General features: G+C 49.6%; 3 protein-coding genes across 5 annotated transcripts in view; all 3 read right to left on the bottom strand.

The window, feature by feature from the left end:
- SLC12A5 (solute carrier family 12 member 5) overlaps positions 1-23,010 on the bottom strand; it is a 105,491-nt gene that overhangs the window by 24,280 nt on the left and 58,201 nt on the right. For all 3 annotated transcript variants that reach the window (XM_028735714.2, XM_028735715.2, XM_028735716.2), the window contains exons 3-9: positions 16,891-17,022; positions 15,698-15,844; positions 13,068-13,122; positions 9,970-10,100; positions 4,877-5,118; positions 2,709-2,920; positions 1,220-1,387 (exon numbers count right to left, since the gene is read on the bottom strand). In XM_028735714.2, the coding sequence (XP_028591547.2) occupies positions 1,220-1,387; positions 2,709-2,920; positions 4,877-5,118; positions 9,970-10,100; positions 13,068-13,122; positions 15,698-15,844; positions 16,891-17,022 (1,087 nt within the window). The remainder of the gene's footprint in view (positions 1-1,219; positions 1,388-2,708; positions 2,921-4,876; positions 5,119-9,969; positions 10,101-13,067; positions 13,123-15,697; positions 15,845-16,890; positions 17,023-23,010) is intronic.
- SNRPB (small nuclear ribonucleoprotein polypeptides B and B1) overlaps positions 1-23,010 on the bottom strand; it is a 393,907-nt gene that overhangs the window by 353,115 nt on the left and 17,782 nt on the right. The gene's annotated exons all lie outside the window — the stretch shown is intronic.
- LOC144327712 (protein B4-like) lies at positions 18,277-21,908 on the bottom strand. Its single transcript, XM_077928102.1, has 3 exons — positions 21,472-21,908; positions 18,527-18,717; positions 18,277-18,286 (listed from the first exon to the last, which is right to left on the bottom strand). The coding sequence occupies exons 1-3, from the start codon at positions 21,688-21,690 to the stop codon at positions 18,277-18,279; spliced, it is 420 nt and encodes a 139-aa protein (XP_077784228.1). The 5' UTR covers positions 21,691-21,908.

Here is a 23,010-nt window from a genome sequence, read left to right as displayed (position 1 = left end):
TTTCGTGAGGGGCACGAGAGGAAGAGGCTGCAGTGTCTGGGATCTCGGCCCCTTGAAGAATGTGGGGAGAGAGGAATTCGGCTCAGTTCAAGTGCTAAAGGGAAGCGGCCTCATCTGCACATTCCAAAACAATCTGCTGACCAAAACTCAGCTCTCCTTTGAAAGCCACCTTTCCCTGAATTTTGCAATGCCCTTCGGCAACCAAATAAGCTGCACAAAATTGTGTCTATTCTGGGAAATCATATGCAATGCACAGGCTGGTGAATATTTTAGAAATGCATTGTGTCAGAGGAAAAGGCACGCAAAAAAAATGTGTGTGTTAGCGAAAGTGTGTACTGAAATGCTAATCAGTTTTCATGGTGGGTTGTTGTTGTTTTTTGCTTTTAATAGAACCCCACCCCACAAACTCCTGCTGAACCATGGAGGTTGTTTTCTGCTGCTCCAGAGAAGCGGACAGGAAGCAATGGATCCAAACTACAAGAAAGAAGATTCCACCTCAACATTAGGAAGAACTTCCTGACAGTAAGAGCTGTTCGACAGTGGAATTTGCTGCCAAGGAGTGTGGTGGAGTCTCCTTCTTTGGAGGTCTTTAAGCAGAGGCTTGACAACCATATGTCAGGAGTGCTCTGATGGTGTTTCCTGCTTGGCAGGGGGTTGGACTCGATGGCCCTTGTGGTCTCTTCCAACTCTATGATTCTATGATTCTAGGATTGAGCCTCACATGGGACAAAAGAGAAGCTGAAATCGACAGGGACGCCGACTCCTGACCTTTGCCCCAAAGGTCTTGCACTGCTCCCTCCCCAGGACTTGAGGGGTGGGCTGCGGGATGAGCCTTTCCCTGCCCTCCCCGGTGTCTGGGGGCTCATGAAGCAGACCCCCTTCCAGCCTCTGAACTGGGGTGGGGGCTGCTGTGCTTCTCAATCCTCACCTGCCCCTGGGGCAAAGGGGGGCATCATCAAAATGGCCCGAGGTCCAGGGCTCCATTTATTGCGTTGGGGGCAGAAAGTAGGGAGGTGGGATCGATGACGCCCAGCCCCAAACTTCCCCAGCCCTCATATGGCCTCCTAAAAGTCACGCCTGGCAGGTGGGACAACTGAGAGCTGGAGGAAGCGCTCAGCACCCGAGACCCGCTCCGTCCCCAGGCACCCTCCTCACCTGTGCCCCAGAGACGCTGCCCCACCTGCGCCCGGGTGCCACCACCCCCACCGGAGTCCATTACCTGTGACTGAGGGGAAGTAGATGCCCACCAGGAGGGTGAAGTAGGAGGTCATGTCGCTGAAGACGTAGGGCTGCTCCATGTCCAGGAGGGCATCTGCAGGGGCCGCCGAGGTCAACCCAGACTTCTCAATGATCACCCCTTTGGGCAAGTAGGTGCTCCAGAGGTTTTCTGCGGGGGGAGATGCCATGAAGCGGGGCGGGTGAGTGGCTGCCATCCCCAGGGGGTGGCCCCACCCTCTACACCTGTGGAGGAAGGTCCCCCAACCCACCGCCAAGCCCCCCACCTTGAGCTGGGTTTGGGCATGGAACAACTGGCACGGTCCCTCTCTGCCTTCTTGCCAGAAATGCCACTAGTCCTGCCCCCAGAGCCAGTCTGAGGCCTCTGCCCCCCTCCGTGCCCCCTTGCCCCTCCCCCTCTGGGCAACTCACCTGCCAGTAGGTCAGGGAAGGGCCTCTGCCCCACAGCACTCTAGGGTTTTAGGGGGCACCGCCTTGATAGATTTTTTGTGTGTGGGTTTACAGATATTCTTAGAGAGAAGGAAATGAACTGCGCCACCCTCCCCATCCTGGAGACACAGCCGCAGGAAAGCGGAGAGCCGGTGTTGGTGTAGCGGTTAGAGTGATGGATTAGGACCTGGGAGATCAAGGTTCGAATCCTGATTGATGCATGCTGACAGCTCATTTATTTGTCTTGGGTTGGGGCGTTGCTGAGGGGGGTTTTGTTGGAGGGGGTATTGTTGCAGATGATACAATATTTTTGTATCTTTATTTTGGACTTATGTGGAAATTGTTCAATTTGGTTGTGTGCTTTTTGAAGTTTTCTTTATTATTTATAACTGCTTTTGAACAACAATGGTGATAGTGGACATCCTTGTCTAGTTCCTTTTTGTATCTTACATTCCTCCGTTATCACCTGGTTTATGCTTAATTTTGCTTTTTGCTCTGAATAAATTGCCGATATTCCTTTCAGAAATTTAGGCCCGTATTTAATTTCTTCAACTAACTTTGTCATGAATTTCCAAGAGACGTCGTCAAAGGCTTTTTCAGCATCTATAAACATCATTGCTGTTTTCTTTTCATTTTTGACCTCCAGGTATTCTATTATATTCAAAATATTCCTTATATTCTCCTTCTTTTGTCTATGTTATGTGGGTTTTTTAAATACGTTGTAAGCCGCCTTGAGCATAGTTTTCACTTTGGAAAGGCGACATACAAATAAAATGATTGATTGATCGATTGATCCCCCCTTGGCCAAGAAATTCCCTGGGGGTGCCCTTGGGGGCAAGTTGCCACTGCTCAGCTTAGCCTACCTCACAGGGTTGTTGTGAGGATTAAACGAAGAGGGGGAGAAAACGCCCCCTTGAGCTTCTTGGAGGAAAAGGGGGGATATTCAGGCCATAAATGAATAGAGCTGCCCATCTGCCCAGGTCCCCTGTGGCTTTTGGGGCTCCCTGTTTGACCCCCAGTGATGCCACCGAGAGCCCTCCTACCTTTGATGAGGCCGGAAGCAGCTCCCGGGATGCCCTGGATCTCGGTGACGTTGTTGAGGGCGAAGTACTCGTCGCAGGAGGCGTTGAGGAAGCGGGAGGAGCAGAAGAGCCCCCAGAGCTGGGAGCCGATGGTCTCGTTGCCCTCCTGGACCACCTTGGTGCAGGTGTCAAAGCCGTCGCGGGACAGAGTCCGGTTGCCCAGCAGGCAGATCCTGGGGGGGGGGGGGGAGAGAAGGGGAGGGGTCACCTCTTTGCCGCCTCCTGGCCAGAGGGGCCGCCCTGCAGGTTCTGCCCCTTCCCCACCCGAAGGGGAGGAGGGACTATTGATGGACTTAGTTATAGAATTGTAGAAAGCCCAGTGGGAAGGAGAGTACAGGGGTACCTCTGGTTGAGAACGGGATCCGTTCCGGAGGCCCGTTCGCAACCTGAAAAGAACGCAACCCGCGTCTGCGCATGTGCGAGATGCGATTCACCAGTATACCTGAAGGAGCGTCTCCACCCCCATCGTTCTGCCCGGACACTGAGGTCCAGCGCCGAGGGCCTTCTGGCGGTTCCCTCATTGTGAGAAGCCAAGATATAGGGAACCAGGCAGAGGGCCTTCTCGGTGGTGGCGCCCGCCCTGTGGAACACAGTCCCATCAGATGTCAAAGAGATAACAACTACCTGACATTCAGAGGACATCTTAAGGCAGCCCTGTTCAGGGAAGTTTTTAATGTGTGACAACTTAGTGTATTTTTGGTCTTTGTGGAAGCCGCCCAGAGTGGCTAGGGAAACCCAGCCAGATGGGCGGGGTACAAATAATAAATTATTATTATTATTCTGCGCATGCGTGTGACGTCATTTTGCACGCCTGCGCATGCGCAAGTGGTGAAACCCGGAAGTAACCCTTTCCGGTACTTCTGGGTCGCCGTGGGACGCAACCTGAAGCAAACGCAACATGAGGTACGACTGTATTGAAATGGAGACACACACCCCTCCCACTTTAAACATCATCATCATCATCATCATTATTATTATTATTACCCCACCCATCTGGCTGGGTTTCCCCAGTCACTCTGGGCGGCTTCCAACGAAATATTAAAATACAATAGTCCTTCAAGTATTAAAATACCTTCAGGTATTTATACTTTAAAGTGAGGATTCCCAAGAAACCCGAGGCCTTTCTGCTAGGTATCGTCAGACCAGAGCTTCTGAAGGAATAGTTTCATTTGTTTCTGTATGCTATGACAGCAGCAGAAATAGTCTATGACTCTGCGCAAAAATGGGACGAAAAAGAAGTTCCCACGAAAGAAGGCTGGTGTAGGAAGATGATGGGATACTGTATTTTTCACTCTATAAGACACACTTTTCCCCTCCTAAAAAGTAAGGGGAAATGTGTGTGCGTCTTATGGAGCGAATGCAGGCTCCGCAGCTTTCACTGAAGGCAGGAGAGCAAGAGGGATTGGGGTGCACCGATCCTTCTTGCTTTCCTGGCTTCAGGGATAGACTCCCGCTCTGCTCAGGAGGCTTCGCGTTGCTTTCGCTGAAGCCAGGAGAGCAAGAGGGATCGATCTCTCTTGCTCTCCTGGCTTCGCTGGAGAGTCGCTGCACAGCTTTCCCTTTCTGCGCAGCGCCCCTTCAGCAAAGCGGGAGGAGAAATGGAAGGGGCTCCATTTCTCCTCCTGCTTCGCTGGAGAGACACTGAGCACAGAGGGAGAGAACATTTTTTTTCTTGTTCTCCTCCTCTAGAACTAGGTGTGTCTTATGGTCGGGTGCGTTTATAGAGAGAAAAATACGGTATATGCTGAGATGGTGAGACTGAGAATTAGGGAACAAAACAGGGGGAAAGAAATTCTTGAAGGATGGAAATATTTTGGGGGGGAAATATCATGGTTGTGTTAAAATGCATGCAAGATTTGAAGTATGGTAACAGATGAGAATTTGCAGTTTAATAATTTGGAATTAACGCATGTAATGGATAAAAGAGAAGTAACATCGCAGCTTTATAAGGGAACGAAAAAACCATGGAAGGTGGATGGGGAGTCAAGGGATATGAGAGATAGGTTTGGATGGTGTTTCCGAAGAATTTGTAAAATTTGTAAAGATAATAATAAATTATATTAAAAAAAGAAATGGAAGCCCCCGTTTGGCGTGGGCTGGGCTGGGGGTTCTTCCTCGTTGGCACTTACGGGAAGCTGGGCGGGTCAAAGGCCGACTTGATGACTCCAGCGTAGATGGCCAGGATGGAGAGGATGACGCAGCCCAGGAAGACCAGGGCAAACTTGTTGACGTACTTGACGCCCACAAAGACCACGGTGGCCATGCAGGTGAGCACACACGTCCCGTAGACACGCATGTTGTTGAGCATGGCAGCCGCTTCTCCACTGGCGTCCTCGCCCTTGAAGATGGCCATTGGGGGGAAGATGTAGGCCTGGAGGAGCGGAAGGAAGGGTTAGGACAGAGTTCCGTTCTACCTTTAGAACAGATGTGTGGAGCTGTTGTGTGTCACATGTCTGTTTACATTCCAGCACAGCTTGCCGGGAACTTCCGTTGTATATAGCTTTTGCTTATGCTGTTTGCTTGGACACGAAGGGGAGCAGACATGTTTTTCCTTTGTCCTGATGCTGAATAAACGCTTGTAAATATGCTTACATATGCCTCTGTCCGCTACTTCTGTTGCAAAGAGTTCTTATCTGTGCTGGCCTGCGTGCTCAGTCTCTAACGGTCTCTGAGGCTTGAGTCGCAATTTTGATGCTATTCCAAGAACCGGCCGGTGGCTGGAGCCAGCTGGGGGCTGCCAATTGCCCCCATCTCCCCGGACGCATCCCAACAGGAAGGAGACCCAACTCAGAGGAAGGCAGGGCCACCCACCCTCAGAATCACAACCTTGTGGGCTTGGAAACGGCCCCAGGGACATGGCGAGCTGCTGGATCAGGCCAAGGGGGCCCCACCGAGTCCAGCATGCGGTTCTCACAGCAGCCAAACAAACGCCCATCATGGGAAACCAAGGAGCAGGATCCGAGCACCAGAGCAACTCTCCCCTCCTGTGGCTTCCAGCTGCCTCCGACTGTGGAGGCAGAGCAGAGCCATCCTGGCTAGGAGCCCTTGGTAACTTTTCCTCCATGAACTTGTTTTGCTGGCCATGACTGCCTCCTGTGGCAGGGAGTTCCACAGTTTATCCACTGCGTGACAGACTCCAACATTCAGTTTCATTGGATTCCCATGAGTTCTAGTGTTTGGGGGGGGGGGGAGCTTTTCTGTGCCGTGCATAACTTCTATCATGTCACCTCTTACTTGCCTTTTCTCTAAACTATTATTCGTATTATTCGTATTATTCGTATTCGTGCTTCACCTGTAGATCTTAGCAGGGTTCACAACATTAAAATACAGTGGACGCTCTTGGGTAGCGAACGTGATCTGTGCAGGATGCACATTTGCAACCCGCAGCGTCCACAACCTGCAGTGGTGTGTCTGCGCTCGCACAGGTTGCGATTCGGCACATCTGTGCATGCGCAAAGTGCGATTTAGCGCTTCTGTGCATGCACAACCGCTGAAACACAGAAGTAACCCGTTCCGGTACTTCCGGGTTTTGGCGGTCCGCAACCCCAAAAAACGCAACCTGAAGTGTCTGTAACCCGAGGTATGACTACAAAAAACACATCATAAAACAAGAACAAACCCATAGCCCCCTGCTTGCCACCAACTGCACAGCCCCCAATGCTGCCCCTTTCCTCTTAGGAGAGTTGCTCTACCTAATAATAATAATAATAATAATAATAATAATAATAATAATAATTTATCATCAATTTGGTCCACTCCAACCTCTTGCAATGCAGGAATCACAGCTAATGAATCCCTGGCAGACGACCCCCCCCCCCAACCTCGGCTTAGAAACCTCCAAGGAAGGAGAGTCGGCCACCTTCCTCTTGCCCCCCAAAGTTCTGCCTGATGTTCAGCTGGAAACATTTTTCTTGCACTTTGAATCTGGAGCAGCACAAAAACCAAGCTGGCTCCGCCTTCAGTGGGGCAGCCCTCCGGGTACCTCTCATGCCAGGTCTCAGAAGTGGACCAAGCAGCTCCCCAGAGGGGCGAGGGGTGGGCCCAGCTGGAGGTGGGGGTGCAGGAGGGTCTCCTTCACTGACCTGGCTCCATGGGGCTCGGGGGGGGGGTTCTGTCCTCGCTTGGGTCAAATGAGGGCAGAGCTGTGCATCTTGCAAACCAGCGGGGAGGGGGGGGGACGACACCCCTCTCACAAGCTGCAAAAAGGGTTCTGGGAGCCCAGAGACGCAGATGAGCTTATTGCACCAAAAGGAGATTAAATTACCCCAGCTCATTTTAATGCTTTTAGCGTGGATGACAGCTCCCCAATCTCAGGGTGATAATTAATCTGTGAAAGGATATATGCTACGGATTGTCAGTTCACATATCTTCACGGCGGAGGCATAATTCCACACTTGAGCATCTTGGAAACGCGAGTTATTTAATATATGTGATAAGTGCTGAAATGGCCTCTTTAGCAAGAGCCTGGGTGAGAGGGTGACATAAACGATCCCATTTGCGCCTAGAAATTGGGAACAATGAACTCTGGCGCTGAGCAGTGGGATGTGGGAATATGCGAGGGGCTCCTCTTGGAAAAGGACGATTGCGGATTTCTAAAAGGCAGAGGCTGCTGCTCCTTTTCCTGCTAGGATTTTCCAGGGTGGTTTAATTTTGATTGCAAATGTTTCCTGAGAAGAGTGACGTGGTTGGAAAGCCCAGAGCTGTGACTGGGGAGTGGGTTTCTCCAGCCTCATCCTCTGCCGGCTGACCCTCCCTCCTTGCCCAGAAAGGGAGGAGGGGGACTTGTTGGGGGGGGGGCTGCATCTGCAAAAGTCCTTTGAGCCGACAGGGACAAGCTTTGCATCCAAAACACCCCCAGCTTCATTATATTCTCCCTTTTGCAGGGAGACAAAAGCACAAGCGGGAAAAACAAGCAGGATATTATGCTGGAGAGAGCAAATGAAGGATACGGAGATGAGATATCAGGTCACTTAAGCTTTTTGCTTACATCTTCTAAAAGAAAAAAGGGGAGACAGGACAGCTATTCTTCCGCCTCAGGATCCAGTGTCATTATTTATGTTTGCTTTTAAAAATATCTCTATTTCTAGTTCCTTCGAAGGGAGTCTTTCATGAGCTCCTTTTCTCTTCCAAGGCAGGGGCTGCATTGTATTTCCTTAAAGAATCTCTTTTCATGGAATGGCAGAGTCGGAAGGGACCCCAAGAGTCACCGAGTTCCATCCTGACCCTCTGCTTTCTGTGGACCAAAATGAAACCCAGAAGCCGCTCTTTGCAAATCCAGCCGCCATGCCAGGAGCCACTCAGGTATTCCGAGGTTGTTCTGCTTTGAGAACAAGGCTGCATTGCACAAGAGCTCCTTCGGGCAGTGGCAAAGAGATTTTATTTTGGGAAAGAATTTGATATTTGAAAAATGGGGAGCGGGGGAAGCACTGAAGTCACCATGGGGAAAATCAGAATCATAGAATCATAGAATCATAGAGTTGGAAGAGACCACAAGGGCCATCGAGTCCAACCCCCTGCCAAGCAGGAAACACCATCAGAGCACTCCTGACATATGGTTGTCAAGCCTCTGCTTAAAGACCTCCAAAGAAGGAGACTCCACCACACTCCTTGGCAGCAAATTCCACTGTCGAACAGCTCTTACTGTCAGGAAGTTCTTCCTAATGTTTAGGTGGAATCTTCTTTCTTGTAGTTTGGATCCATTGCTCTGTGTCTGCTTCTCTGGAGCAGCAGAAAACAGCCTTTCTCCCTCCTCTATGTGACATCCTTTTATATATTTGAACATGGCTATCATATCACCCCTTAACCTCCTCTTCTCCAGGCTAAACATGAACTTTGTTAGGCTTTCTTACCCTCCAGATTCACTCTTCCTGGGCTGGCGCGTTGTTGCCAAATTCGGCTTTTGGTATCTTTATTTTAGATTGTGTGGAAATTGTTCGGTTTGGTTGTGCACTTTCAAATGTTGTATTTATCGTTTATGACTACTTTTGTTGTGTTGCGGTTGTGCATTTTTTCCACAATGCAAGCCGCCTTGAGCATGATCTGAACTGCAACACAAGGATCTGCCTGTGTGAGAAGCGTTATGGTCTGGCAGCGGGGAAGCCATGCAAATCCCACAGAGGGATAAGAAGGAAGGCAGGTCACAGGAGCTCTGCCAGCTGAACAGCTTCACCAGAAGGACTTGAAAATTGGCCTGGCGGGGTTAAACAAGACACTTTAAAAATGGATTTCCCCCCACCCAGTGAAGGCCAAGGGGCTTGGGGTCCCGTGCCCCTACCCTGCCCGCCCTCCCTGCTCTCGGTCTGCCTGCCGCCCCTCACCAGCAGAATCTCTCTCTCTCCCTTTGAAAATTGCTTTATTGAACTTTTAAAAACATAACACAAAATCAAAGTTATCAAAAAATAATAATAATTATCAAAATCTGTTACATTTTTTCACAGTCTTCTTTTGGTTCTAATGACTTCCCACCAATTCCATATAAAATTAAGTGTGTATTTAACTAGTGCACTACAGTGGTACCTCGGGTTAAGAACTTAATTCGTTCCAGAGGTCCATTCTTAACCTGAAACTGTTCTTAACCCGAACCACCACTTTAGCTAATGTGGCCTCCTGCTGCCGCCGCGCCGCCAGAGTACGATTTCTGTTCTCACCCTGAAGCAAAGTTCTTAACCCAAGGTACTATTTCTGGGTTAGCGGAGTCTGTAACCTGAAGTGTATGTAACCCGAGGTACTACTGTATTCATCTCTGCTTTTAATAATTACTTATTAAAGATATTCTACTTTCTTAAACTTATTCAGTAGACTACAGAAGCTATTCAAAGGCTGCCACAGACTTCATGCTATTACAGTCTTTAATGTAACTTTTAAATAAACCCTATTTATTAAAAAAAAAAATACTTGGTCTGCATGGTCTCTTATTTTTCCTGAAAGCTTAGCCAGCTCTGCGTATTCCTTTCATTTTTGTTGCCACTCCGACTTTGATGGTATTTTTCCTCCTATCCAATTTGTGGCTATTAAAATTCTTGTGGCCACTGTCACGTATAAAAATAGCTCCCTTACATTCTTTGGTATGTCAGGACCTAATATTCGAAGAAGGAAAGCCTCTGGGGGTTTTTTATATATAAACAAACCCTTAAACATTTTTTAAAGTTCCATATATATTTCATCCCAGAATTCCTTGGTTTTTTTGCATGTCCACCACATATGCAGCATAGGTCCCACTCACCAGCAGAATCTCGATGGTGCCCAGGATGTACATGGCACCTGCAAAAGTGGTGCCCAGGTAGAAGCAGAGCCCCACAGCGCCCCCAAACTCAGGGCCGAGCGAGCGGGAGATCATGTAGTACGACCCGCCAGCTAGAGACAGACGGGGAGAGAGAGAGAGAGAGAGAGAGAGAGAGTGAGTGAGTTAAGCTTTCATATACGCATAAGACAGCATCTTCAAAAGCAGAGACATCACCTTGCCGACAAAGGTCCTTTAAAGCTCTGGTTTTCCCAGTAGTGATGTATGGAAGTGAGAGCTGGACCATAAAGAAGGCTGATTGCCGAAGAATGGATGCTTTTGAATTCTGGTGCTGGAGGAGACTCTTGAGAGTCCCATGGACTGCAAGAAGATCAAACCTCTCCATTCTGAAGGAAAACAGCCCTGAGTGCTCACTGGAAGGACAGATCGTGAAGCTGAGGCTCCCAATACTTTGGCCACCTCATGAGAAGAGAAGACTCCCTGGAAAAGACCCTGATGTTGGGAAAGATGGAGGGCACAAGGAGAAGGGGGCGACAGAGGACGAGATGGTTGGACAGTGTTCTCGAAGCTACGAACATGAGTTTGACCAAACTGCGGGAGGCAGTGGAAGACAGGAGTGTCTGGCATGCTCTGGCCCAGGGGGTCACCAAGAGGCGGACACCACTAAACGACTAAACAACAACAACATACGCATAAGCATAAAGTAGCCCCAAAACTTGTGCAGGAGCAACCTGCTGGGGGTCTGAGTGCCAAGGCAAAATTGCACAAAGTCAAGAAGACCCAACAGAACCAGTCTCTCCTTCGTGACCATCCCTCCCTTACTGGACTTTGTGAAGATCCCATGAGATCTCGTGGGGCCATCGCAAGATCTCAGATAGTCCCTTTCAATGGTTTTCCCTCCCTCCCTTTATTTATTTTCCTGACAGCCACACAGAGCTGCAATCGTGCAAGTAAATCACACATAAGTTGCGGTTCTGCTGTGCTTCATCTCTGTGCTGGTGCAAGTCTGGGGAGCGGGGGAGCAGCGATAGGCACCTGGGGTGGACATGTCCTGAGGCTGCCAGTTTGGGGGAGCAAGCGTCTAATGAGAGAAGTAAAATCACACATGTCATGAAGTCTCCAGAGCTGGCATTACCAAATCTGCACTGAAATGAGAACGAAGGCTTGGCGGATGAGCCACCAACTGGGTTTCGCTTAGTGGCAGCATATGTGGTTATAGAAAGGACTTGGACTCTTGGGACAAGAGAGGGTGGTGTGTCGCCCTTATGGGGTGAACTGACCAGCAAATTAGGTCTGGCACAAAGACACCTTTGCAGGAGCTTTATTTCATTCACAAATTTTAAACTTCATTTCACTTTGGAACTCCCTCCTCTTGATATCAGGCAGGAGCCTTCACTGTATCCTTTCTGCCACCAGCTAAAAACATCCTTGCTGAGACAAGCCAGCCTAGGCGCTTAGAAATGCTGGAGTGAATTTTGATCCATTTAAGTCTTCGTATGTTTTAAAGTATTGTAAATCTTCTTGTTTTTATCTTTTTGTAAACTGCTCTGAAGGCTTTTCTTTTCAGCATCCGAGTGGTGTATAAATTTTATGAAACAGACAAATAAAATAAATAAATGAATCTCCAGAACACCAAAGTCCAAGTCCCAAGGGTCTGTGGATCTCGTAACTTGTGAGTCACGTCATAAGAATATGTTTTACAGATGTTATATGTTATGGTGTGTGTGGGGGGGGGAATACAGGTTTGCATAAAGGAGACTCCCATCCTGCCATCATAAAATCCTTGTAGCCAATGCCAGCATTTGGGCACTGGGGTGAGGGGAAATTGGAGAGCAACTGCAGACCCCCCCAAGTGTCCCTATTTTCCAGGGATGTCCCTGATTTAGAGAAGCTGTCCTGGTTTCTGATCTGACCCCAGAATATCCTGCTTTTCCTTAGGATGGCCCTATTTTCCTTGGAGAAATGTTGGAAGACATGGAATTACCCAACCCCTGAGCCGTCTGAAGGCAATCCTGTAGAGGGAAGGCTTCTTTTAAAATGCTTGATGTTTTATTATGTTTTTATATATGTTGGAAGCCGCCCAGAGTGGCTGGGGCAATCCAGTCAGACGAGTGGGGTATAAAGAAGAAGATTATCATTATGGGATGGGACGTCCCTATTCTCATCGGAGAAATGTTGGAGGGTATGCAACTGAGTGCCCACACCCTTGGATAATGCCAGCGGGCATTGCCTGGCCTCCCAGCTGTACCTCCTGCTACGCGCCAACCCTGCAAGGCAGCCCTAGTGTGGTGGCCTGGGACTCGAACTCGGAACCAGAAGAGTCTCAGTCCGCACCGGATCCTTTGCCTCAGGCATCATCTGAACCAAGTCTGGGGCCTGATCCTGGAGAGTCCCAGTCTGCACAGGTTCCCCTGCAACAAACACCAGCTGGGCCGAGTCAGGGGCCTGAGCCTGCCCTGGCTCCAGATGCGGGGATTCCCTCCTTGCCTCCAGCTGGGCCATCACTTACAGCTGCTCCACTACCGGTTGGGTCAGGGGAGGCTGAGGCGGCCCCTGGGTCTAGTCACCCACAGACGTCTCCCGTGCTGCAGAGACTGAGGTCTGAGAGAAGGAGAGTCCTGAGTACTCGCAGGAGGAGTGCTCGCCTTCAGGTGAAACCAGGAGGTGAGTCGCCGGGGGATCAGGACCAGCCATTACCCAGACAGAGATAAAAGGCTGTCAGACCCCGCCCCAGGTTGTGGGAGCAATGTTTGCCAGAACCTGCCTGTGATCCTGTGCCTGTCCTTGCCTGGTTTCCTGCCTCGTCCCTGCCGGACTGACTCCTAGCAGAACCCTTTGATTCGGGACCGGACCTGGACTGCGTTGCTCAGGTTTACCCCCGGGCCAGCACACCTAGCAGGACAAAGTGGCTGCGGAAGAGGGAGGCAGAGGCAAGGTGGCTTGGCAGGGTGTGGGGGGGAGGTGGCAAGGCGCTGGCAAGCCGCCAGGGGGAGTGCTGAGGAAGACCCCCCTCCCCTTGGCCTGGGACTCCGCATTTGCAGGTGGACAAACACACAGACACACAAAAGGACCCTACCCACCTGGCACGACTCCATTGGTGGCAATGGCACTCATGGAAATGGCGGTCAGCATAGTCTGTGAGGAGGGAAAGGCAGAGAGGTAGGAGACTTGCAATGAAAGAGGGCTTGGTGGTAGTGGGGATTAGAACTGCAGAATTGGGAGGGACCCCCAGAGGCCATCTAGCCCAACCCCCGCGATGCAGGAATCCCAATGAGCGCCCGGTCGGCCTTCCCGGGTTTACCTCTTCCCAAGGCATGACAAGGTGAGACCCTCCGTTCCCCCCCTAGATTGTTTTGTCTGGCTCCCGGATGATGCAGAGTGGAGACGGCACTGGGGGGGGGGCAAGGGGTCACTAGGAAGCCAAGGGCCAGAGGGAACCCCAAGTAGGAGAAGGCGCAAGAAGCCAAGTCAGGAAAGTGGCCCCCGGCAGGTGGAAACAGAGGGGGTGGAGAAGCAGGTGAGGGTGAGAACATAAGGACATTTGCATCTGTCAGAAATCAGTCTTTTGGTACGGCAGTACTTGCACTGCGGAACTCCCTGCCTCTTGACACCAAGCAGGCACATTTGTTGTGTTGAAACAGCATTGTTTGGCAAGCCTCCCCAGACATTTAGGATGCTGTTGTGTTTTTAGTTTATTGTTGGTTTTAATTTTTTGAAGGTTTGTATTGCGTTTACTAATAATCTTACTGTTCTGTTCTCTTTTTGGTAAACTGTTTTGAGCTTTCTTTACAATCAAGTAGTATATAAATGTTATGAAATAATAAAATAAGAAAAGCTTTCTGGATCAGACCAGATCCCCCCAAGGCAAACCCACAAGCAGGATCCCAGATCTACTTTCCCCTCCTGAGGATTCCAGCATCTGGGATTCAGAGACATTGCTGTCTCCAGCTGTGAAGGCAGAGCAGAGCCCGCCTGGGTTGTCAGTCATACAAGGAAGTCACTCTTATTTTGAGAAGCTCAGAGGCTCTCAGGGTCTGGCAAGCGGCTTCCCCCTGAAGCCCACCCCTTGCCTGTGCTGCTGAGACCCCTCCTCTTGCAGGGTCCCCCCCATTTGGCCCTTGTGTCCCCCTGGAATGGGGGCCACATCTCATCCAGCCAGGAACCAGCTCAAAGGGGCCGGGGGACCCACAGGGCCAGATCCACACTCCCCCCCCCCCATCAGATACTGTGTGCAACACAGCGCTGTTAAAATTTCCCTTTCATTTATCCTCAAAGGGCATTCGAAAGAAAGCAAAGGCGATGATGCCCATTTTCCAGAACAGGCTCGCATTTGAAAAGTGTTGCAGCTTGCTATACTGATTTCTTTATTCTTCAACCCGATGTATAGGCTGCTTGATTTGAAAATAAATAAATCTGTAAGTGCTTTCATAAAACAATACTTGTCAAAAAAGAAAACCCGCAAAACCAACAGACTCCAGACCAAGAGGCCGCCTTAATGAAGTGGTGCAAAATATAAACGGAAGCAACAGAATTTAAAAACAAGTAAAATTCCATGTCTGGTTAGGCTTGTGAAAACAACTTTTGGGATTCCTGCATTTCAGGGGGTTGGACTAGATGACAAACGGAGCCCCTCAAAATCGACCGCTCTGAGATTCTGTGATTTGTTTCGCTGAATCAGACTTTGCAAAACCAGAGCCCTGCCCTCCTCTTTCCTGTTGGGGCACAGGGACTTGAACCCAGGGCTTTAGGGCTGCCCCAACCAGCCAGAAGGGGGTCCCTTTGGGGGGTTGAGGGCAGGTAATGGGGTGGGGAGAGGTGGGGGCTGAAGCAACTTGGCAAGGCTGCTTCCTGGGGACGGCCGGGAGATGGATGGGCTGAGCGGTGCCTTTGGGGCAGGATGCAGCTGGATGAGTCCCCGGGAGGCAGGTGGGGATTAATCAGCTTCGCCGCACCATTGCCCATCCAGGCAGGTGTATCCATCCCCAGCGCCAGCAGCTGCCGTCCTATGCCTGGCCTGGCTGCGTCCCCCACTGGCACATAGAGTCCTGGAATTGTAGAGGGGGAAGGGACCCCCAAGGGCTCTCTAGTCCAGCCCCCGTAATGCAGGAATCGCAGGTGAGGAATCCCTGACAGGTGCTCCTCCGTCCTGCAATCTACCTGCTTGCTGTGCCAACTGGGACAATTTATTGGAGGAAGAAGTAACCTTCTGCTGTATTTATTTTCTGGACTGCAGTTCTGAATTACCTGTGTGTTTGTTAATAGATCTATTTCGTAGCTTTGATTACACACACACACACACCCCAAATTTAAAAATCACAAAACTGAAGAGCTGGGTGGGACCTGCGATTCAGACATCACAGCTTGAGAAGCCCTGACGGGGGGCCACCCAACCTCTCTTTCAAAACCTCCAAGGAGGGGGAGCCTGCCACCTTCCAGGTCACCTGTCCCACTGCCAACCATCCCAAAGGGCATCCGTGAGCTTCCCACATGACCCCCCCACCCCCACCCTGGGGTGAGACCTTAAAGATTGGGGCAGAATGTGGGCATTTTGAAGGGCTCCTCATTTTGACCTTCCTTCCCTAAGTTTCTGGCCAGAGCGATGGCCTGGACTGCCGGCCCTGAGGAGTCCTGCCTGCCTGGTGAAAACGGGGGGGGGGCTTCTCCCCCTCCCCACTCTGCCCACGGGGTCCCCAAGGAGGGGGCGACTCACGCAGGAGCAGCAGAGGATGACCATGCAGAAGGACTCCATGATGCCCGCGATGCCAACGACCCACGTCAGGCGGAGGAAGAGGATGACGCCGAAGATGTTCTGCAGGCATGGCAGGTAGACGCCCATGAAGGTGCCCATCTGGGGAGCCTGCAAGGGGAGGGAGCAGAGAGGGTGGTGAGGCACCTGGGGGGGGGCAGAGCAGGATAGATACCCCCCACCCTCCTCCCAGGCTCAGGAAGGAAGGGGCCCGGGTGCCTTGGGGAGCAGGCCGGGTGAGCGGGTGAGGGGTTTGCTCTCAGAACTACCCTCCGTCGTCCTGGCAGAGGAGCCTCTTCCCCCTGGCACTGGGCAGAGGAAAACATCTGCCGGCAGTGAAGGATGGAGGTGCCTTGCCAGGCTGTGCCAGGGGAGGGAGAGGGCATGGAGCGCTCAAAGATTCCTCAAGACAGTTCAAACAAATCCTTTCTTCCTCGCTCGCGTTTCAACACTTGTGCAGCAAGCGGTGCAATAATGCCAGGAAACAATTGGTGGGGTCACACGGGAAGCTCAAAGTCCTGTCAAGAAGGATTTCTTTGTTTATTCGCAGCCCACTTTCTTCTCCACAGGGCACAAGGTGGGGGACATGGCTGCCTCCCCATCTCGTTTAATCCCCACAAGAAGAATCTCAAGGACTGCCTCCCCCATATAACCGACCTGGACCCTGAGATCATCACCTGAAGCCCCTTCTTCACGTGCAGATAACTGAGGCACGGGGTGACTCTGTGCCACCGGGATTTGCAAATGTAAGACTCTGTGGAACCTTTATTCTCAAGAACGGTGGATACTTTGATTTGTATAAATCTGTATTATTTGCAAAGGGAATACATTACTATCCCTTTGGAGCTGCTCTGTATTTTTACACTCTTCTCCTTCCTGGCTGTGACACTTCATGGTTTGCATGTTTTAATTCCTTGTCCCCGCCCTCCCCTGCCTATATTTGCACTTCATTTTTTTGTTAAAAACCCATTTTGTTTTATTTTTTAAAAAAGAACAACACAGCCGCAACAGAGCCATGGAGAGTCCACAGGCAGCAGCTCAGCCCCTGACCCTCTGGAAAGGAGGCACAAACTTGGGGTCCAGAGCCAAGCCCCCCTCCGCCCCCAACCCCACAAGGAACGCCCCAGAGGCAAAGACCAGTCCCCTGAATGGCTCACCTTGACGGGCTTCTTCTTGGCTCCCTCGTTGTTCTCCGCCTCCTCGTGCTCCCGGCTGCCCTGAGGCAGGTTGGTGTAGTTGGCCAGGCCGCTGAGCATGGACGACACCATGGGGATGGTGTCCATTTCCTCCTGTGGGGCAGAAGGAGGAGCGGTGCTGAAGAGAGGTTCTCCAGAGGGGTTCTCCACATCCCCCTTGGCCCACAACTGCCTCTCCGCTCCCCCAACCCCCCGCTCTGCACACCCCATTTCTCCCTTGAAATGCAGGTGATGCTGCTACCTTAAGCTGTTGATCCAACTAGGCCAGTGCTACCTACTTTGGCTGGCAGCAGCTCCCCTGGTCTCAGGCAGAGAGGGCAGAGCTCTTTCTTTTTTCTTTTCTTTTCATAGAATCCTAGAGTTGGAATAGACCCCAAGGGCCATCGAGTCCAACCCCCTGCCAAGCAGGAAACACCATCAGAGCACTCCTGACATGTGGTTGTCAAGCCTCTGCGTAAAGACCTCCAAAGAAGGAGACTCCACCACACTCCTTGGCAGCAAATTCCACTGTCGAACAGCTCTTACTGTCAGGAAGTTCTTCCTAATGTTTAGGTGGAATCTTCTTTCTTGTAGTTTGGATCCATTGCTCCGTGTCCGCTTCTCTGGAGCAGCAGAAAACAGCCTTTCTCCCTCCTCTATGTGACATCCTTTTATATATTTGAACATGGCTATCATATCACCCCTTAACCTCCTCTTCTCCAGGCTAAACATGCCCAGCTCCCTTAGCCGTTCCTCATAAGGCATCGTTTCCAGGCCTTTGACCATTTTGGTTGCCCTCCTCTGGACACGTTCCAGTTTGTCAGTGTCCTTCTTGAACTGTGGTGCCCAGAACTGGACACAGTACTCCAGGTGAGGTCTGACCAGAGCAGAATACAGTGGCACTATTACTTCCCTTGATCTAGATGCTATACTCCTATGGATGCAGCCCAGAATTTTCCTTTTTTTGCTGCATTCTGAACTTTATTGGAAAATGACACGGTGTTTAAAAGCAGGGTCTTTGCTTCATAAATAGTCCATTCATAAACGGGGACATTGTGCCAGAGGTGGAGGGGCAGCCCCCACCAGAAAAGGGGTCTCCGCTCCCTTGGACAAGGCGGATGGAGGGTGCCGCGTTGGACAGCCATGTGCCCCCATTCTGCCCCCCCTGCGGAATCTGGCCCCTCAGGCCTCCTTGGGGTCCCGGCTGGCTGGATTCTCCCCCTTCCTCCCCCCTTTGGCTCTGGGGGGCTTGGACCCTGGTCAGCCTTGGCTTTCTCTCCCTTGGCCTCTTTGGTTTTCTTGGCCGCTGCAGGCGCCTTGGCCTCTGCCTGGGGGCCCCCTGGTCCTCGGCCCCCCGTCTTGCTTTCCTTAGACACAGCTTTCCGGGGGGGGGGGGCACCGGGTGTGTTTGCCGGGAGGGCCTTGGAAGAGCTCTGTTTCTTGAGGATTGGGGCCTCTTTCTCCCCCCCCCCCCCCCCGGGGGGGACTTCTTTGCCTTGGGCTTCGCTGGAGGTTTGCCTGCATGCTTGCTAGCCTTCGCCTTGGTCCTCTTACTGGAAGCCGCCTCCTCCTTCTCCCCTTCTGCGATTGCTCCCTGCCTCGGTTTCTCCACAGGAACCTTTGCCATGGGATTCTTGGCCGCTTTCTTCGGTCTGGGCGCTGTTTTTCCATCCGAATCCGAATGCTTTTCCTGGCTCTTCTTTCCCTTGGCTTCTTTGGGCCCAGCTTGAATCTCCCTGTGGCCCCCAGTGCGGAAGAGTTTTGTGGCCGGATGAGGCAGCCCCTTTCCAGGCCTTTGGCCACGGCCACCTTCAGGCCGTACTTCATTTTTTATTTTTTATTTTTTTGCAAATAGATTTTTATTAGTTTTCCACTATACATACATATAAACATACATATACTATATAAGTTACATAAATTACATATACCATACCCATTTCCCAAATCATATATATATATTACATATTTATCTTAGGCTCTACCTAGCCCTGGACTTCCCTCCACTTCTTTGGTAAGTATCAAATAGGTTGTGATGTTGCATAGTTCATCTCCTTTATTTAATGTCCATACGCTGTTAGAGTTCTTCCAACCCTGCCAGTGCCTTCAGATTTCTACAGTTATCTCTTGTTGTTGTTGTTGTTGTTTAGTCGTTTAGTCGTGTCCGCCTCTTCTTGACCCCCTGGACCAGAACACGCCAGGCACTCCTGTCTTCCACTGCCTCCCGCAGTTTGGTCAGACTCATGCTGGTAGCTTCGAGAACACTGTCCCACCATCTCGTCCTCCGTTGTCCCCTTCTCCTTGTGCCCTCCATCTTTCCCAACATCAGGGTCTTTTCCAGGGAGTCTTCTCTTCTCCTGAGGTGGCCAAAGTCTTGGAGCCTCAGCTTCAGGATCTGTCCTTCCAGTGAGCACTCAGGGCTGATTTCCTTCAGAATCGATCGGTTTGATCTTCTTGCAGTCCATGGGACTCTCAAGAGTCTCCTCCAGCACCAGAATTCAAAAGCATCCATTCTTCGGCGATCAGCCTTCTTTATGGTCCAGCTCTCACTTCCATACATCACTACTGGGAAAACCATGGCTTTAACTATACGGACCTTTGTTGGCAAGGTGATGTCTCTGCTTTTTAAGTTATCTCTTATATACATCAAATGTTTGTTCCAATTTTCATAAAACCTCTGTTCATCCTGGTCTCTTAATCTTCCTGTTATTTTGGCCAGTTCAGCATAATTTATCATCTTAGCCTGCCAATCGCTTATAGTAGGTATTACTTCCATTTTCCAATTTTGGGCTAACATAGTTCTTGCAGCTGTCGTGGCATATAGAAACAGATTTTTATCTTCCCTTTTAATTTCTTTGCCCATCATTCCCAGCAGAAAAGCTTCAGGTCTTTTTGGGAAGGTATATTTTTAAAAAAAATTTAAGTTCATTGTAAATTGATTCCCAAAAGCCTTTCACTTTGCTGCATGTCCACCACATATGGTAGAAGTCACCTTCCACCTCTCCACATTTCCAGCATTTCTTGTTTTTCAATCTATATATCTTTGCCAACGTCACCAGCGTGAGATACCACCTATAGATCATTTTCCAAAGGTTTTCCCTTAATGCTATACATGCCGTGAACTTTATATTAACATTCCATAATTCTAACCATGCTGCAAAATCAATATTATGACCGATATCTATAGCCCATTTGGTCATAGCTTCCTTCACCTCTTCGTCCTTTGTATACCAATCCAATAGGAGATCATACATCTTAGACAGTAATTTATTTTTGCCTTCTATAATGTCCACATTGAATTTAGATTTTTTTTATCCTCGAATCCCAATCTTTTTTTGTCATCTTTTAAGAGATCATTGACCTGATGGTAGTGGAGCCAACCTGTAAGTACATTCTTTATCTCGTCATAGGACTTAAGTTTTAAACCTTGATCAGTTTTTTTAATAAGTTCTTCATAGGTTGCCTTTTTCCCTTCCATGTTAGTTTTTTTAACAGTTAATACCTCTATTGGTGATATCCACCCGGGAGTTTTCTTTTCCAGCAGATTCTTATTTCTTTCCCAGGCTTGAAATATTGGTCCTCTAATTATGTGACTTAAAAATCCCCTATGGACTTTTGCCTTCTCGTACCACAGGTACGAGTGCCACCCGTACCTGTTGTCAAATCCTTCTGGGTCCAGGATATCGGTGTTTTCTAGTTTTATCCAATCTCTCACCCACACTATACACGCCGCCTCATAATAGAGACTCAAGTCCGGCAGGGAGAAGCCCCCTCTTTCCTTTTTATCCACCAATATTTTCATTTTTATATGCGGTCTTCTTCCCTGCCAGACGAATCTCGCTAAAGTTCTTTGCCATTCTTTACACTGTTTTAGCCTTTTAATTACTGAAATAGTTTGAAATAGAAATAACATTCTGGGCAAAACATTTATTTTGATCACCGATATCCTCCCTAAGAAAGAAAGCTTCAGTCTTTCCCAGATTTCTAGGTCTTTCTTAATACCCTTCCAAGTAGCCTCATAGTTGTCCTTATATAGATTTATATTTTTTTGCTGTAATCCACACTCCTAAATATTTCACCTTCTTGGCTACCATAATTCCCGACTTTTGTTCTAATTCTATTATATCTTCTTTGGTTATGTTTTTCGTCAACATTTTGGTCTTCTTCTTGTTTGAGACCTGCTACCTTGCCAGATTCTTCTAAACTCTGTAAAGCTTCTTGCAGACTGGTCTTTGGATCTTCCAATGTTAATACTATGTCGTCCACAAAGGCTTTTACTTTGAATTCCTTACTCCCTACCTTAATTCCTTTAACCTCCGGTGTTTCCCTCAATCTCTTATTAAAGACCTCCAGCACTGTTATAAATAGTAAAGGAGACAGGGGACAACCCTGCCTAGTCCCTTTAGCAATATCAAAGGCTTCCGAAATGTTGTTATTTATTATAAGTTTGGTTTTTTGTTCTTGGTAAATGGCTTCAATACATTTTCTAAATCCTTCCCCCACTCCCATTGCCTTCAAGTTTTCCTTCATAAACCACCAAGAAACATTATCGAATGCTTTTTCGGCATTCAGGCCGTACTTCAGGCGGATGGGGTCCACCCCGGGGTAGGTGCCCAGGATGTAGTGCTTTATGGCCACGACAGAGGCCCCCTTGCGCTCATCCAGGGTCTTCACCGCCTCCATCACCATGGTCAGCGTGGGCGGGTTCTGCGCCTTGGGGCGGTTCAGGGGGGCCGGGGGGCCGGCCAGCGAGGCAGAGGACTTGGCTGCTGACAACGCCTCCATTGAAAGCAGCTGCCCAACTCTTCCTCCCTTCCCACCTCAGGGCAGAGGTCTCTCTCATCACCTGAGCCTGTTTGGAGAAGCCGGGCCTTGAACTGTACGTCATAGCTGTCAACCGTCCCCCTTTTTCTTTTTTTTTTATAATAATTTTTATTAACAGGCCAATCACATCACATTAATTCCAAATCACATTAGTTCCAAATTACACAGCCAAATTTTTAATTTTTTGTTGGGGGTACCCATACTTTGTATTCCCGAAAGGGATCCAAACATCACTCTTGCTGCTGCTTTAATGTACCTTCTCTTTGTTGTTTTCCTCATCTTCTTGTTGTTATCATATATTCCTTTCTTTGTGATCTCTGATAGTCTCCACAAGCGGGTTGAAAACAAACATGGTGGTATCCTGTGTGGATTTTACACTCCCCCAAGAGCCATGTCAAAAAGAAACAGACGCCATTTCCGCACCTCCGTACAAAACATTCCCACAGTCTGTCCGTTGATTTCCACAGGCCTGCCAGTCTCTCATCAATTTTCTCAGGGGGCCCTGCCAGGTCCAACTCACATTCCGATATGGTACCAAGCCATGGTCCTCCTCCCCCTCGTCCTCCTGTAGGCAGGCCTGCCGTAACAAATCTCTTTTTATTGCTGCGTCACAAAGGACTTTCATTCCTTCCTGATCTTCCCACCAGCCATGTCTTTGATTAATAATTTATTTCCACACATTTCCTAATCCTCCTGCTTGTGATCAGTAATTGCAACGATTCTTTCTTTCTTGGGGGGGGGGGGCGGTTATTAGTACTCACATAAGACAAAAAAGAAAAGTTTTTTCCCCCTCCCCTTTTCAGTTCCGCTACATACCAATCCTTTGATGAATCTTCTTCTTGATTTATTGTTCCAGCCCGTCGCTTCCACTTCACAGAGATCCCTTTAATTAGCAGTCTTTACTCCCGATCTTCACTTGAAGTATGTGCATTTGCTTCTTTCTAATTGTTTATTTCGAGCTGCTGCAACTAGTGCGCGATCAGAGACAGCGTCCGGGAGAGCCGGACCCACACAAGGGCTTTGTGCCTAGTGCTCTCACACGCTTCTTTCAAATCCGGGGGTGATTTATGGCCACAGCAGGCAAGGCAGTGTTCCCCATTCCCTTGGGGCAACAAGGGAGGCTGCATACTCCCATATCAGCCTCTTAATTAACTCATGTGGGTCTGAGAGATGATATTGTCAGCCATCTTCCAATGTGCCCCTAGCGGCCCCCCAACTGTCCCCCCCCCCCTTTTTAAGGGGAATTCCCTTATTCCGAATAGGATTCCTCGCCAGAAAAGG

This window comes from Podarcis muralis, chromosome 5 (assembly GCF_964188315.1).
Source record: "Podarcis muralis chromosome 5, rPodMur119.hap1.1, whole genome shotgun sequence".
Lineage (NCBI taxonomy): Eukaryota > Metazoa > Chordata > Lepidosauria > Squamata > Lacertidae > Podarcis > Podarcis muralis.
The sequence above is the reverse complement of the archived record's forward strand: the minus strand, read 5'-3'. Positions and strand labels throughout refer to the sequence as shown.